The 14,235-nt window shown below is 35.0% G+C and overlaps 1 protein-coding gene across 3 annotated transcripts; it reads right to left on the reverse strand.

The window, feature by feature from the left end:
• Positions 1 to 398: 398 nt before the first annotated feature.
• LOC113057925 (palmitoyltransferase ZDHHC2-like) lies at positions 399 to 13,868 on the reverse strand. Of its 3 annotated transcripts, none has more exons than XM_026225532.1 (13): positions 13,507 to 13,867; positions 9,063 to 9,089; positions 8,119 to 8,213; positions 7,261 to 7,381; positions 7,006 to 7,075; positions 6,881 to 6,913; positions 6,023 to 6,143; positions 3,818 to 3,950; positions 3,168 to 3,294; positions 2,980 to 3,072; positions 2,660 to 2,763; positions 2,434 to 2,493; positions 399 to 1,227 (listed from the first exon to the last, which is right to left on the reverse strand). In XM_026225532.1, the coding sequence occupies exons 1-12, from the start codon at positions 13,625 to 13,627 to the stop codon at positions 2,453 to 2,455; spliced, it is 1,086 nt and encodes a 361-aa protein (XP_026081317.1). In that variant the 5' UTR covers positions 13,628 to 13,867; the 3' UTR covers positions 399 to 1,227; positions 2,434 to 2,452. The 3 variants fall into 3 exon arrangements, with proteins under 3 accessions (XP_026081317.1, XP_026081316.1, XP_026081318.1); XM_026225531.1 differs by having other exon boundaries at positions 399 to 1,748; positions 13,507 to 13,866; XM_026225533.1 differs by lacking the exon at positions 9,063 to 9,089 and having other exon boundaries at positions 399 to 1,748; positions 13,507 to 13,868.
• Between the last annotated feature and the right edge of the window lie 367 nt (positions 13,869 to 14,235).

Raw genomic sequence — 14,235 nt, forward strand, 5'->3', positions numbered from 1 at the left:
TATTGCACTTTTCTTAAAGGAATAGTTAACTCCCCAAAAAATAAGAAATGACTAATGGACCCTCAGTCCACCCAAGCTGTAGATGTGTTTGTTTCTTCATCCTAACAGGTTTGAAGAAATCTAGGGTCACCAATAGATCCTCTGCTGTGAATCGTCAGAAAACACGATAAAGTGTGTGAAAAGCTGAGTGCTTGCAATAAATTCATCCAGAAGACATTTTTACCATCTCAACTGGCTAAAATACGTTACTCCAAATCAGTTCCAATGAAGAAACAAACTCATCATACATCTTGGAAGCCCTGAGGATTTTCAGTTCATTTTTGGGAGAAATATTCCTTTAATGGACAGATGCTATAGCTGTAACAGTGTTAAACAAACAATACCAGAACAACACTGTAGAACAGAATAAAATATCACTTTATTTCTCTTACAGTGACACTCATAAAGGCATATCATTCAATGGTGTTGTCAAACAGAGTCTGAATTTATATGAAAACGCATCAAGCCGCCAGCGCAGACAGCCAGCAGAATTTCACATACTCTCAAAGAGAACATACACAAAAACAAGAACCAGTAGAACACTTGTATCACAGTTTTTTTTTATGTGGTGTGTGTGAATGTAATCACAAAATAAACAACAGACAACACACCACAAGTCTTGGCATTTCTGAGGTTTTGTTCCCACCTGTCAGAATCATGTACTACGTACAACCACATTTACATGCAATAACTGCTGAATCAAATTGAGATAGGAAATATGGAAGTAATTACATTATTATAGCCCTTAGATAAATCAGATGTGATAAAAAAAAACACATCTTCGTGAGTTTTGCATTAATTGTGCAAACGGTTATGAAAAGTATGGTGGAATATACTGACTTTTAATAGTGAAATATTCTCTGCAGCTGTAGTATAACAATGTATATGGAGTTAACACAACACATTATCCTTGCATACTTAATTTGACAGAACCATCAAGAAAACATAAGGACAAAGACTATTTAAAAACTGAAATAATGTGCAGCTTTATGCACTTTTTAAATTGCACATATAGTATTTTTGTCTTTCCTGTGCTTGTCAGGTTAAACTGTTTTTGTCTGAATATCCAGCGCTAAAAATGGCATAAAATATTTGCTACATCGTTCATTTTGCTTTTGTATGACCTTTGCAAAATTCATGACAGCTGGAATCCAGACTTAAGGGTGATGGACAAGATCCTCATTGACACTGTCAAATAAAACAGATTGAAGTCATGATGTGCAAATGTATAGTAATGAATAAAATAATGGATGCTGCTGCATTTCAACAATGCAGGATCAAAAACAGGTAGTGCAAAAGCACTTGGGCTTTTCAGGGTTCACATTCCAAACATGAAACACGACTATGTAACACCATCACACTGCATGCATAAATACTTCAAACAAAAACATCACCTTCTTCAGCACTGCCTACACCACGCAAGCTATATTCAAGGCATTTACCATACAAACTTCTACATTTTTAAAAATACGGGCCTTGCAGGAACCATGGTAATGTTATCAAATGTTCAGCCACATCTGCGGGCTTTTTTAGGCACATTAAGATAGCCATACAGTTTGCAAGGAGGACAAGAGACTCAGTGACCCCTCGTGTACAGTACACACCATAATCTCGCACTGTCAGCTCTTGTGAGCAATGCAAGTCTGTGCAAGAGCAGCTGAGACATCTTTACTGTTCCACTGACAACACACAGCACTAGCACAAAACTCCTAGAGAAAGAAAGTCAGCTTATTTAGAATAAGCCATTAAAACATTCAGGGATTTCAAGATAAGAAACTGGGTGAAATTATATTATTATATTATATTAAATGACAGTATATGTACACTACCATCGAAAAGGATCAGTTAAATCTTTTTTAAAAGGAAATTAATGCTTCTATTCAGCAGGGATGCATTACATTAATTAGAAGTGATGGTGAATGTTACAAAAATATTTATATTTAAGATAAATGCTGATCTTTTGAACATTATAATCTTCAACAAATCCAGTAAAAAAGTATCAGTTTCTACAAAAAAAAAAAAAATAAAAAAAATTATTTATAAGTATTAAAAGTATTTATAAAAATAATATCATTCATTTTTTTTTGCGCAGCAAATCAGCATATTAGAATAATGCTGAAAATTCAGCTTTTCATCAGAGGAATAAATTACATTTTAAAGTATATTAAAACAAATTACAGCTTTATTCAATTGTAATATTATTTCACAATATTACTGCTTTTTATTAGATTTCTAATCAAATCAATGAAGCCTTGGAAAGCTTTAGTTACTTTTTCAAAAACATTAAAACATCTCACTGACCCAAAATGGTAGTGCATGTTACAATACTGCAATTTGAAAACACTACAAAGTTTTATTAAGTTATAGCAATATATAAACACAAAAGTAACAAACCGGTTTCATTAGCATGCTCCTAAGTTTCCTTCTCAATAGTCAAGGCTGGGTTGCTTGTACCTGTTAGAAAAATACAGACTGAGCACCATGTTGTTTGAGCACATTGTAATTTCACCTCACACATTCATAGCTGCACATTTACCCCACATCTACTAGTCACATATTTGGTCGAGGGACACAAAACACTCAAATTAGCAGTGTATTGTAATGATCTCAGATGTCTCACCTTGCGTGTCTCTGTCTTCACTTCCCTCTGACTGTCCGTTGCTCAGCAGTCGGCTCTGAGACTCTCTTAAAGGTTTAGGTGGAAACTGATGGGGTTCTCCAGCACTAGAAAAGAGCAACAAGTGCATGAATGAAAGGCTCTGCTTATCATAAGTAAAGTATCCCACAATGCAATGTGCATTTCTAATGTAATATCTATTGCACATTTCTTTCTTGACTCATTGAATGCACAGTACATTTTTATATATTTTCATCTCGTTATACAACATTTGCAATGTTTTTGTGAAACTACTGTTTCCTAAATGAAGCCGAGCTATGAACCTTTTGACTGAAGGGTTGTGTGCAGATGGTGTGGAGGGTTGTTCGGGGTCTGCGTTCACTAGACACGTGGGGAATGAACAGCCATCGCCCAGACTGCAGAAACACAATGTGATACTGTGTGAGGGAATGAGATCGCACACTGAACACGCAAACCAATATTTTCAATGCTACTCAACAATACCCGATACCTTGAAAAAATAGGCAGCAGCCAGTATTTCTTTTCATCTCCAAACACTTGCAGGAAGTTCTTGCTTGTTCCTAAACTGAAGGCATTCTTGTCTGGTCCATGCTGGAATGCAGGAGCTCTGAAAGCCTCTAACATTTAAACCACATGGTTTTACCATAAAGATGTTTCATATACAATCCGACTAACATGATTTCTGATTTTCTCTTAACTTTTAAACCATTTAATACAATGCAATACATTGATGATTGAGAGATGTACAATTAAATGTTCCTCAAAAACCTAAAGTATCATGCGTGGTACTCACAAATTAATTTAAAATTTAAATATGATACAGCAGGCTTTACAGAGTTAAGATTAGATTATGTCTTTGGCTGAGATTAATTTCCAGCACTTTCAACCGTAATGCATCTTGACACGCTTGCTTTTGCCAGAAGACTGGGCATGTTGTCACAGATACATGTTCCCTTGAGGATCTGCCACAAAGAGCAGACTGCAAAAAGACCTAAACGCCAGATCTGAGTCACTCGACGTATATGAGACATATTTGATCACGCAATGTGGACAGATGATAACAGAAAGCAAAATACACACTACTGACGAGCCCGTGTTTACTACTGAAATCTAAGGGTAATTAAAGCACAGCCCACTCACCCAAGGTGGATCTGTTCTTGCAGACAAGCCAGCAGTGATAAACAAACAAAAACGCTAGGCTCACTGAGAACGTGGAGGCAGCGAAAAACAGGAACATGATGTGAAACTTGGCTTGTGTGTCAGGCAGACCATTCTGTGTAAAACATGGGAAAGACCGTTCATACACCACAAACAAACAAAGGACAGCCTAGGCCTAATTAAAGATATCGCCAGCTATATTATCAAGTCTGGAATACTCAATCCACATCATAAAGGTTGAGAAAATGGGAACAAGCAGAAGTGGGATACATGGTCCCTATGGACTGCACATGCCAGACTACAAAAGCCTGTGCTTGCTTGTCTACGGGATCTAACAGAAATTGTGAAAGCTGAGATGTTATGCTAAGGTAAATGATCCAGACTACTGGAACTAGAGGAATAAATCGGTCAAAGCACATCAATAATGTAAGTGATTGACTCAGGTCTACCAAATATTGGATAAGACGATCATGTGTTTTATCATCGACCTTTCGAAATATAGTTTTTTTTATTCGCTTTGGTACTATTTTCACAAATAAGGTGTACATTTTCAAAACTCTTAGTACAAAAATCCAAACTGATCACACTTGTAACACAGCTAGTCAATCTTTCAAAACCTGATCGTATGCTTTAATTCAGTTGCACATGTTTTCATTCCATATAATCATTGTTTCAAACACAAGATTATTGTAATATGTAATGAGAACATTTGGTTTAATCACCAAAACACAACAGTATAATCTTCTTTCAGTTTAGTACTTTTAACATTCTGTTCATCCAATGGCAAACAATGCAAGATAATGGTTTCAAATCGGCCTTAGAAGTGCTGAAATTAATATGCTACAGTACTATAAAAGACAGATTACACAGTTTTCACATTAGGCAATACACTTTTATATACCAATATATTTAATACATTACCCAACATTTACATAATCTATAATTTCCAAAATATCCATCCTATGTGTAATCAAGTGAAGGATCAATGAAGACATCCTCTACAATCATTTGGGCAAATTAGTTTTTATTTTTCAGATATAATTGTAACATAGGTATACTTTCTATAATGAAATTTAACTAAATGAGAAGAAAACATAACATTTAGTGCACACATTACATTCATTTGGATCAAGCCTGTTTTGAGCATTTGGCCATAGATTCTCATCCACATCACAATGAATGTTATCATTGTTCAAGCACCTTGGAAAAAACCTTCTGGTGTGGCGAATCCATGCTTGACATTGGTCTTCACTGATGTCATCACATGCATCATCCATGGCCTGAAGGAGGGTAGCACGCTCAAGGGGTTGGCGATCATAGACCACCTCAATGCTGAAAAAAATCCTCAATAGGGTTGAGGAGGGGAGAGTATGGAGGCAGGTAGAGGGTCATGAATTGGGGATGGGCCTGAAACCATGCTTGAACTACCTCTGCGTGGTGGAACCTGACATTGTCCCACACAGTTACATAGGTGACCCCTTCACCTTAACAGGCTGGCTCAATTTCATTGAGGAACTCAATAAGATGTGCAGCATTATAGGAGCCAAGTAATGGCCTACGTCCTACAACACCATCTTCAGAGATAGCTGCGCACATGGAGATGTTTCCTCCACGTTATCCAAGCACTTGGACATAATTTATATGTTCGTATAAACACGCATTTTTATTTCTGTAGTTCTCAAAATCCATATGCTGTATATTCATGACAAACCAATTTAAAATCTATAGGTTTACCAAACGGTTCAGTGATTAACCATTAAGATCAGTTGGATTAAATAATAGACAAATGTATTAAACTGAACGAGAAGAGATGCAAATCAAAAGTTTGATAGTAAGAGATTTATGAAAGGTGGTTACTTTGAATGAAACATTTATTAAGATGAAACACTTATTTTGTGTAGTGAAAAGGATACTTTGTGGTTTTGTGTATTGTACTAACACAATCGAAAATATGCTGAAATGTTTGAAAAAAGTGCACTTTTGATGATCTGATGTGATATTAGTACTATGAGTTGTGAAAATGTACACCTTGCTTGTGAAAATAGTACCAAAGCGAATAAAAAAAACTGTAAAAACACACCTTTTATCGCTCCGACTGGTGTTCTATTAAATTACAAACAGCCTATCTGCACATTCAGATTATTTTTGTTTCCTAATAAACCTAAGAAATTAATCATTCATACTTACAGTCCAGAACTGAATGAAATACTGCAAGTCTGTGGCAGCGACGAAGAGGCAATACAACAAAGAATAGGCTAGGAAGAGCATGAAAAACTTGTAGTTGGCGAAGCCCACACAATTGTTTACCCTTTCAAAGAAGATAAAAAAACACATATTAGCCTCAATAAAATTGGATATTAAATCTTTTTTGATTGCACAATACTGCCTAAAATACACTGTAACAAGGGGAAATGTGCAGTTGTTATCTTAATAAGATATTTCTACCATGCCTGACCCTACTTTTGTCTGTGAAATTATATGTAATCAAATTGATTCGGGCACATTTAAATGCTATTTTTGACTTAAATAAAAAAAATGTATAGTACTAGCTACACAATTTAACTTTTGGCCCTCTAGCAGTTGAAGCATACAATATATAAAATGTACTATTTTTAATTTGTTGATGTGATTTGTACGGAAACTTACAAAATTTTGAAAACAAAAAAACATAAGCATGAAGGTTCACCCCTAAACTTTCAAAGCAGATCATATTAAAACATACTAATAAAATGATCTTATTTCATATTAATTCACTGAAACAACTGCTTTTAAATTGCTATTAAAGTTAGCTGAAGTAAACTTTTTCCTAAAATCATATTTGAATTGGGGCAAAGCAAAAACACAGTTTGGAGGATAGATTTAGGATATATTCACTCATTATTTGCATTTTATTTCTGTGTTTCAAGCTAAAATGTTAAAATGTAACTTTTAATGACAAAATTAAACATTCATTGGAAAAAATCAACGATTGTTTTCTTGGCCTTATAGAATGATAAAAGATGAAAAAAATTTAACTTTTTATTCTTGCTTTGCACCAGTACATACCATGGACAATGGTGATCCATCTTTAAAATGCACCTGTAAAACAGCAGAGGGAGGAGCTAGTCAAATGCAACACGGCAAAAGCTAATTTGTGCTGTGTCTTTAAAAAAAAAAAGAGAAAGACATACATATCACAGGCAGAGCAATGATGACATCGATCAGGCTTCAGCAGCAGACAGCGATCACAGTAGCGGATAGCTGTTTCAAGACAGCTTGTTAAAACACAGATCGATAGGATTCACTGAAGACAGACTGAAACAAATGCAACTGTCTGTGACCATTATTTGTTACTGAACCTAAATCTGGGCTGAATGGACAAACTTGGCCTGCTAGCAGTTGCACAATTAGGATGAGCTGAACTTCAAAATAAAAAAAGTGCCCACCTCCAGACATTGTGCGTGTGTAAATGGGCAAATCCTTAGCAATTCTCCTCAAGATCTCCTGCTGAGATTCGCGCCGATCTTCATGCTGGAATAGCTCTTTGTCAGAATGTGACAGGTGGAACTGAGAGGAACAGGCAAAAACCAAAACATTTAGATATTTCCCGTGTGACAAGGCACGTTCTGCACTCAGAGATGTGAGAAGAGTACGACTGATTGCCAGTCTGACCTATATATGGTTTCTCTATTAGTTTGTTTCTCATTCTCTCGGCTTGCAGTGAGGTGCTATAGTTACACCAACAACCGCATCTAATTTATAACACAAAATGCAGTTTTTGTTCATTATGCACAATGGCTGTTATGACGTATATTTACAAATATTATTATAGTAATCTCTGCCTACAGGAAACAATGGTCCTGTTTCACAAACAGGGCTTAGCTTAAGCCAGGTCTAGGCCTTAGTTAAAATAAGATATTTAAGCAACCTTTACAAAAATGCCTTAGATGAAAGCATTACAGGTGTGCATCTTGACACAGAATAATGACACTGACATATTTTAAGATACATCAGAGCAAGATATTTTCAGTTGAGACAGTTCAATCATGCATTTTAGTCTAGGACCGGTTTAAGCCTTGACCGTGAAACCGGTGTTATATATTCATTATAAGCCAACAACTCATGAGTCATGCTGAGTATATGCAGAGCAATAACATTTAAATTGACTTTGATTTAGAGATTATGCAGTTTACACCACATTCTGATGGTTCTCACTATGGTCTGCTATTCATTTTCCATAATGTTTAGTATGAAATGAGTATCTATTTAATATAAAACTTATTTCCATAATCAAATATACTCACCTCTTTGAGTGGGTTCATAGGTTTTGTGAAGATGGTTTGCCAGTACGTCCACACGAACATGACGAAAAGCACATGATATACCAGGAGGTAAACTACTGTGAAAAAGAAAAGAAAAAAAAGATTTAAAGGTGAAATTCTAATTGTTAAAAATTTTATTTTAAATCATTAAAGCGTCACTATTATTTTTTATGATTGCTCAAAAATATGATTATTAACTTATTAAACTTTGGTCTATAACTCATCCTGCACTGTTTGTGCTAAATATATAACAATAAAAATACATCAAATCATGTGGCTGTTTGAGAAGATGTGTTTTCTTTTCTTTTTTCTGCAGGCAAAAAAATTATATATATATATATATATATATATATATATATATATATATATATATATATATATATATATATATATATATATATATATATATATATATATATGGGTCAAAATATCCCATAGAAGCCTCTTATGCTCTCCAAAGCAGCATTTATTTGATAAACACAGTGAAGAAAAGAAACATTTATTATTTTCAATTTTGAAAATGGTTGCGCTGCTTAATATTTTTATTAAATCCATGATTCATTATTTATTCATGATTCATCATTTTCAGGACTTTTTTGATGAATAGAAAGGTCAAAACATTTATTTTGAAACATTTTTTTTTTTTTTTTTTTTTTACATTATAAATGTCTTTACGGTCACCTTTGAGCAATTTAATGCATCCTAACTGCACAGAAGTTTTTTTTGTTTGTTTGTTTTTTTCTTGTAGACGCCAAGCTTTTGAATGGTAGCCTATACATTAAAAGACTCAAGTCATATGTAGATACCAGAATATCACAAATATATTGTAAAAAAAAAAAATCACTGTTAAAATCACTGTAAGAATTCAGTCCAAAAGGAAAGAAAGGTATTTTCAACTAAAACATTGTAAGAAAAGGCTGACTTACTTTTCTCTCCCATGTTTTCAATAGTTTCTGCAGAAGACAGAGAAAGAGAAAGGTAACTTTGTCTTTACAAATTTGTTAATACTATATGATTTGAATTCTGCACTGGCTATTATTGTATAAACAGTAGGTCGAAACTCCTTGTGCATTTCATAGAAGGTCAGTGAGCAGCAGATGGCTCTCAGCACAGTTCTCTGATCACTGTTGCTGTACGGAGGGAGACTCTTGATCAGATGCCCAAATTCTCTAGCTCATAAGTGCATCTCTTCAACTGGTGTGCTTTCAAAACTATAAGCTATATTGAAATACTAACCACAATCACACAGGAAAAAAGATACAACCACCCAAACACATGACACTGAAAGAGGCTTGTTGTTTTGCACAGTTCGTTTGTTAATACAATTTTTATTTAAATATTTTGATTATTCTATCACATTCTACACTAATATATACACACAAGGTACAAATATGCACTTTAAAATGTATGCAAACGGTCACCATCAAATTCACCTGAACTTGAGCAGTTCTGCAAAGAAGAGTGTGCAAAGTTAGTTGCGACAGAGACATATCCCAACAAACTAAAGGTTTGTAATTAAAGCAAAAGGTGGTTGAACAAAATACTGACACAAGGGGACTGGTGTTTGTGCTGCATCTTTCCCTATGTTCTAAGTTGCACTGAGTAAATACAGCTGGATGACACAAAAACTGTGTCTGACTTCATTTCAGTCTGCAAAGCAACTAAATGCGTTTCTTTTCTATACCATTGTACTTTTAAGGTTCCATTTAAGGAAAAATAAGGCACAAATATGTACTTTTTAGCTTTTGTATCTTAGGGTATCACCCCAGTGACAGCTTTGTACTATTTTCTGAGAGTAAGCATGTGGTCTCTTCAATAAATATCAAGTTCTTTAAGTTTACTGAAGTTGCAGTGTCCTAAAAGCCTCATTAGATTATCCTCTCATTTAATGCGGTTGGGCTGCACTACTCTCTTATCCAAAATACTCTCTATCCTCTCTTTGAGAGCAAGATGATAGTTCCTGGCACTAAAGGAAAAAAAATATATATATATAAAAATAAAAACTGTAGTCCCTCTGAAGCACAGAGCAGAAATGAAAACCCAGAATGCAGTGCCTCTCCAATCAGATATTTTAATTGAGTATGTGATTAAAAATTGTGCTGCATTTGTGGCATTGCAAAAATGTTCATGATTTCGTTATAGTACACAAAAAGCATGCAACGAATTACTGAAAGTGTAACTGCACATTATATGTGATCTTAAGTGTCAGTTTTTCAAAATTGAAATTTATAAATCACATGAAATCTGAATAAATACGCTTTCCATTGACGTGTTTGTTAGGAAAGGACTATATTTGCTTGAGATACAAATGAGATGAAAATCTGGAAAATCTGAAAAAAAAAACTATATTGAGGAAATCTCCTTTAAAGTTGTACAATTGAAGTCCTTAACAATGCATATTACTAAACAAAAATGTAGTTTTTATATATTTACGGTAATACATTTACAAAATATCTTCATGGAACATGATCTTTCCTTAATATCCAAATGATTTTTGGCATAAAATAAAAAATCTATAATTTTGACCCATCCAATGTATTCTTGGCCCTTGCTACAAATATACCCCAGCGACTTGTTTGGAGGTCCAGGGTCCAAAAACGGGCCATTATCATAATACCACATCGAGAAACCTTAGTCAGTTTAGATGCAATATTTAATTTAACACAGATGATAAAAGCAGTGAGGGATAGACTTACCATCTTCACAATGGCATACACTGTATAAAGCTCTTAGATCAAGTAATTTCACCATGGTTTATGGAGATTTTGTTAACTGAATTTCTGTGTTGTTTTTTTTAGGAAAATACATTTCATCAGAACAACTATTGAACACACTCTACTTCTATCCCTTACAGCCTCATTTTCAATCCTATCAAAAAATAAATATGGTGCTATTTTGACTAAAGTTTACTGGTATATAAATATCTCCATTAGAGCAATAAAAACTGTCAGCAGATGATGAGATTCATTATTAGTAATTTCAGCAATTAAACCGTTCGTTTCCCTGAAGGTGTCAGTGTTGCTGTTTGAGAAATGTCAAATGTGTTTGTTGCTAAACTCAGTTTGCAGCACAAATGATTTGACAGCAGAAATAGGTCAAGTAGAGATTGCTGAGGTTGAGTTTGACATAGGGGTGTGCAAATGGGAAAAATATCATATTATTATTATTATTATTATTATTATTTTTATTAATTATTTTTTTAAATATCATGATTCATGATTTTATCACAATTCTTTGCCAAGTTGGTTTTACTATTTTGCAAGTTGTCTGAGCATTACAGCCAAACCAATTTCCCCATTATAAAGACAAAGCCTTTCAAGGTAAAAAAAAAAAAAAAGATTTTTAGGCCAAAGAGGGCGAAGATAAAAATCTTTGTTCTTATTTTTTAATAACAAAGATAAAAGAATGTCAAAGATACACATAACTACACATAATGTACAAATAAAGCAAACAGTGCTTAATGTTCAGGTACAATAGGTGTTAGCAGGAGCATTTAAGAAATTGAATGAACAAATATAAAAATAAAATACTATATAAACTAATTCCTGAAGCAACTAATTCAATGTGGACCAGCAATTGTTTGGTTACCATATTCTTCAAAATATCTTCTTTTGTGTTCAGCACAAGACATTAATTAATACAGGTTTGGGACAATGTGAAAGTGAGTAAATAATGACAGAAATGACATTTTAGGGTGATCCATCCCTTCACAGTAATGGTGGATGCATGCTTAATAGGCCTGCCGTCCCTTTAAAACGCATCTAATATACAGGCACGTATACGTTTTACTCTCAACAGTTTCGTTTTATTTTAGACATAACCAAATTAGTCTACATGTAAACCTTGTGTGTTTTGACAGTATTAGTGCAAAAGATAATTTAGTTCAATAATCAGGCGATATTTGACAAGTTTTAGCGCATGTGCTTCGGGTGCAGGCTAGGCGGGGCTCAGAAATAGCAAAGTTCAGACCAGCGCGTGAATGAAACATTTAAAAGCACATGCAAAAAAAGAGTAACTCTACTGCTGAGTTAACACTGCTGTGAATGCATGTGGTGTTGTACACTATATGACGGAGGCGCCAGAACTGCAGCTGATAAAATGTGCCCTGTAGCAAGATGTTTCTTCAAAAGCAGCTCATGGAGACATTTTTATCGTCCACAATCAAAAATCGTCATATCGCACACCACCAGTTTGACATCTTATAGCAGTGAGATTAGCTTTGAGACATCAGGATCAGTAGAAAGTACGTTCTTAACATTTGTCACCTCAGGTTTTTTAAAGTAAACATAGATAGATGCTTAGATAGATGCAAAGATCATTAACAAGTGAACAAATCTTTTAAAATTAAACCAACTGTTGTAGTTTTGGCTATTCACATGCTTGTTGCAATGAACCAACTAGAGAATCCTACTGAAACCATACAAAGGTAACAGCCATCAGTTCAGACATTTAAGTCTTTATGGTGGTCATCCTGGAGTCAACTGCTCATAGCAAGCCTACGGACAGACACCCATCTATGTGGTTCAGCAAAAACTATGAGCAGTCAGATGTAAGGCCTGGCCACTCACACTTCAGTCAGTGAAGTCTCTGAGGAACATCACAAAGCTGCTGTTTAATGCACAAATATTTGCACGTCATTTGATTCTATTAAAGGAGTTCAAACACACATACACTATTAATCTTCAGTGAAAAACAGGGCATCCTCATGATCATCTACCATTCAAGAGAACAAAAAAACCTCTTCATGCTGTTTTTATGGGACCATGATTGGAGATGTTATCATAGGAGTGAATGATGTTCTGAAGTTAATGGGAACACAAACCTTTTCTTGTGCACACATAAATAAGCCACAGTCTAAACAAATGACACAGTACATCACAAAGTGTAGAGCTCCTTTACAGCAACAAAGGATTTGGGAGTGAAGTTTTGTATGATGGTCTATGTCCACCACGGAGTAGTTACTGAGTGATGCCAAATTGCTATATAAGGTATTGCATATGATTCAGTGACATGATGCTAAGATTTATCCTTTATCTCACACATCCTTATTAGTCACTGACCCATATATGCTCTTCATTTTTGTACTTAAGGTACACTGACATGCATAATATTATAATTTTAGGGGTTCTTATACAGACACCTGCTGAAGCACATGCACATACAAAGAGAGAGGTTAAATACATTTATCTCATAATCATGACCCACTCTGAATCAATGTGTTTATAAGCAAACAGACCCCATCAATAGCAGAGATATTGCTCAAGTAAGAGCAGCAGACATATGCGTAACGCATGGCGAGGCCAGGTGTCATTGATTCATTCTCTCTCCGTTTCACTCCAACTTCATTCAGAGAGCTGCTTCCAGTCTTACCTAGGCAGAGCTGCACTACATAAGCGTAGTAGGACCATGCCACGATCAGACTGATGAACAGCACAGGGATCCAGTATATAACTCTCCAGCAGTCAGTGCTGCACGAGCCCGACGGCGCCATCTTTCTATCTGTGGACCAAAAGTGGCCAAAACGACAAGTTCAGCCTCACCGAGCCAGCACTGCTCCTAAAACATCATATCTTCTTCCGCGTGCAGCTGCGGTTCGTCTGCTCCTCCATCCTCCGGTTCTCCGGTTGCTCTTGTTTGTTTGCAGTGTAGCACATGGTACCGCCCCTTTCTACAAACTTGCATGACGCTCACGCGATGCGAAGGATGTGTTACTACACTAAAGCCAGATTCTACCGTTTTGTATCATCACCATATAATTAAACTGATATGTCCTGTACCTAGAAAAGGCTGTTTAAATGTTAGTGATACCGTATGTGTCCTCGCATTACAAAATATGATAAAAAAATGTCCCAACGGTGCAACGTTCAATACCATTTTACATTGTAACATTAATTAAATAATATAGCGATAAAATATTTGTGAATAAAAAGGCTACTCAGTAAAGAAAAAATAAAATAAAATAAAATAAAAAGCAGGTTTATAGACATATCTTCTAACACAAGCAAGCACAGACCATAAGGAATGACACAATTTTTTCTTTTGATGGTGGTTTTTATTTATTAAAACCTTAAGCAAACTGAATGCTAATGCATAAAAAGT

Source organism: Carassius auratus, chromosome 39 (assembly GCF_003368295.1).
Source record: "Carassius auratus strain Wakin chromosome 39, ASM336829v1, whole genome shotgun sequence".
In the NCBI taxonomy this organism is placed as follows: Eukaryota; Metazoa; Chordata; class Actinopteri; order Cypriniformes; family Cyprinidae; genus Carassius; species Carassius auratus.

What these genes read in the sequence shown, in the direction of transcription:
- LOC113057925 (XM_026225532.1), bottom strand. Translation starts at nt 13,627, where the DNA reads ATGGCGCCGTCGGGCTCGTGCAGCACTGACTGCTGGAGAGTTATATAC. An exon ending in TGTAGTGCAGCTCTGCCTAG is followed by an intron (nt 9,090 to 13,506) that starts GTAAGACTGGAA and finishes TGTCTTCTGCAG; the next exon opens with AAACTATTGAAAACATGGGA. An exon ending in ATGGATCACCATTGTCCATG is followed by an intron (nt 6,144 to 6,880) that starts GTATGTACTGGT and finishes CTTCTTTGAAAG; the next exon opens with GGTAAACAATTGTGTGGGCT.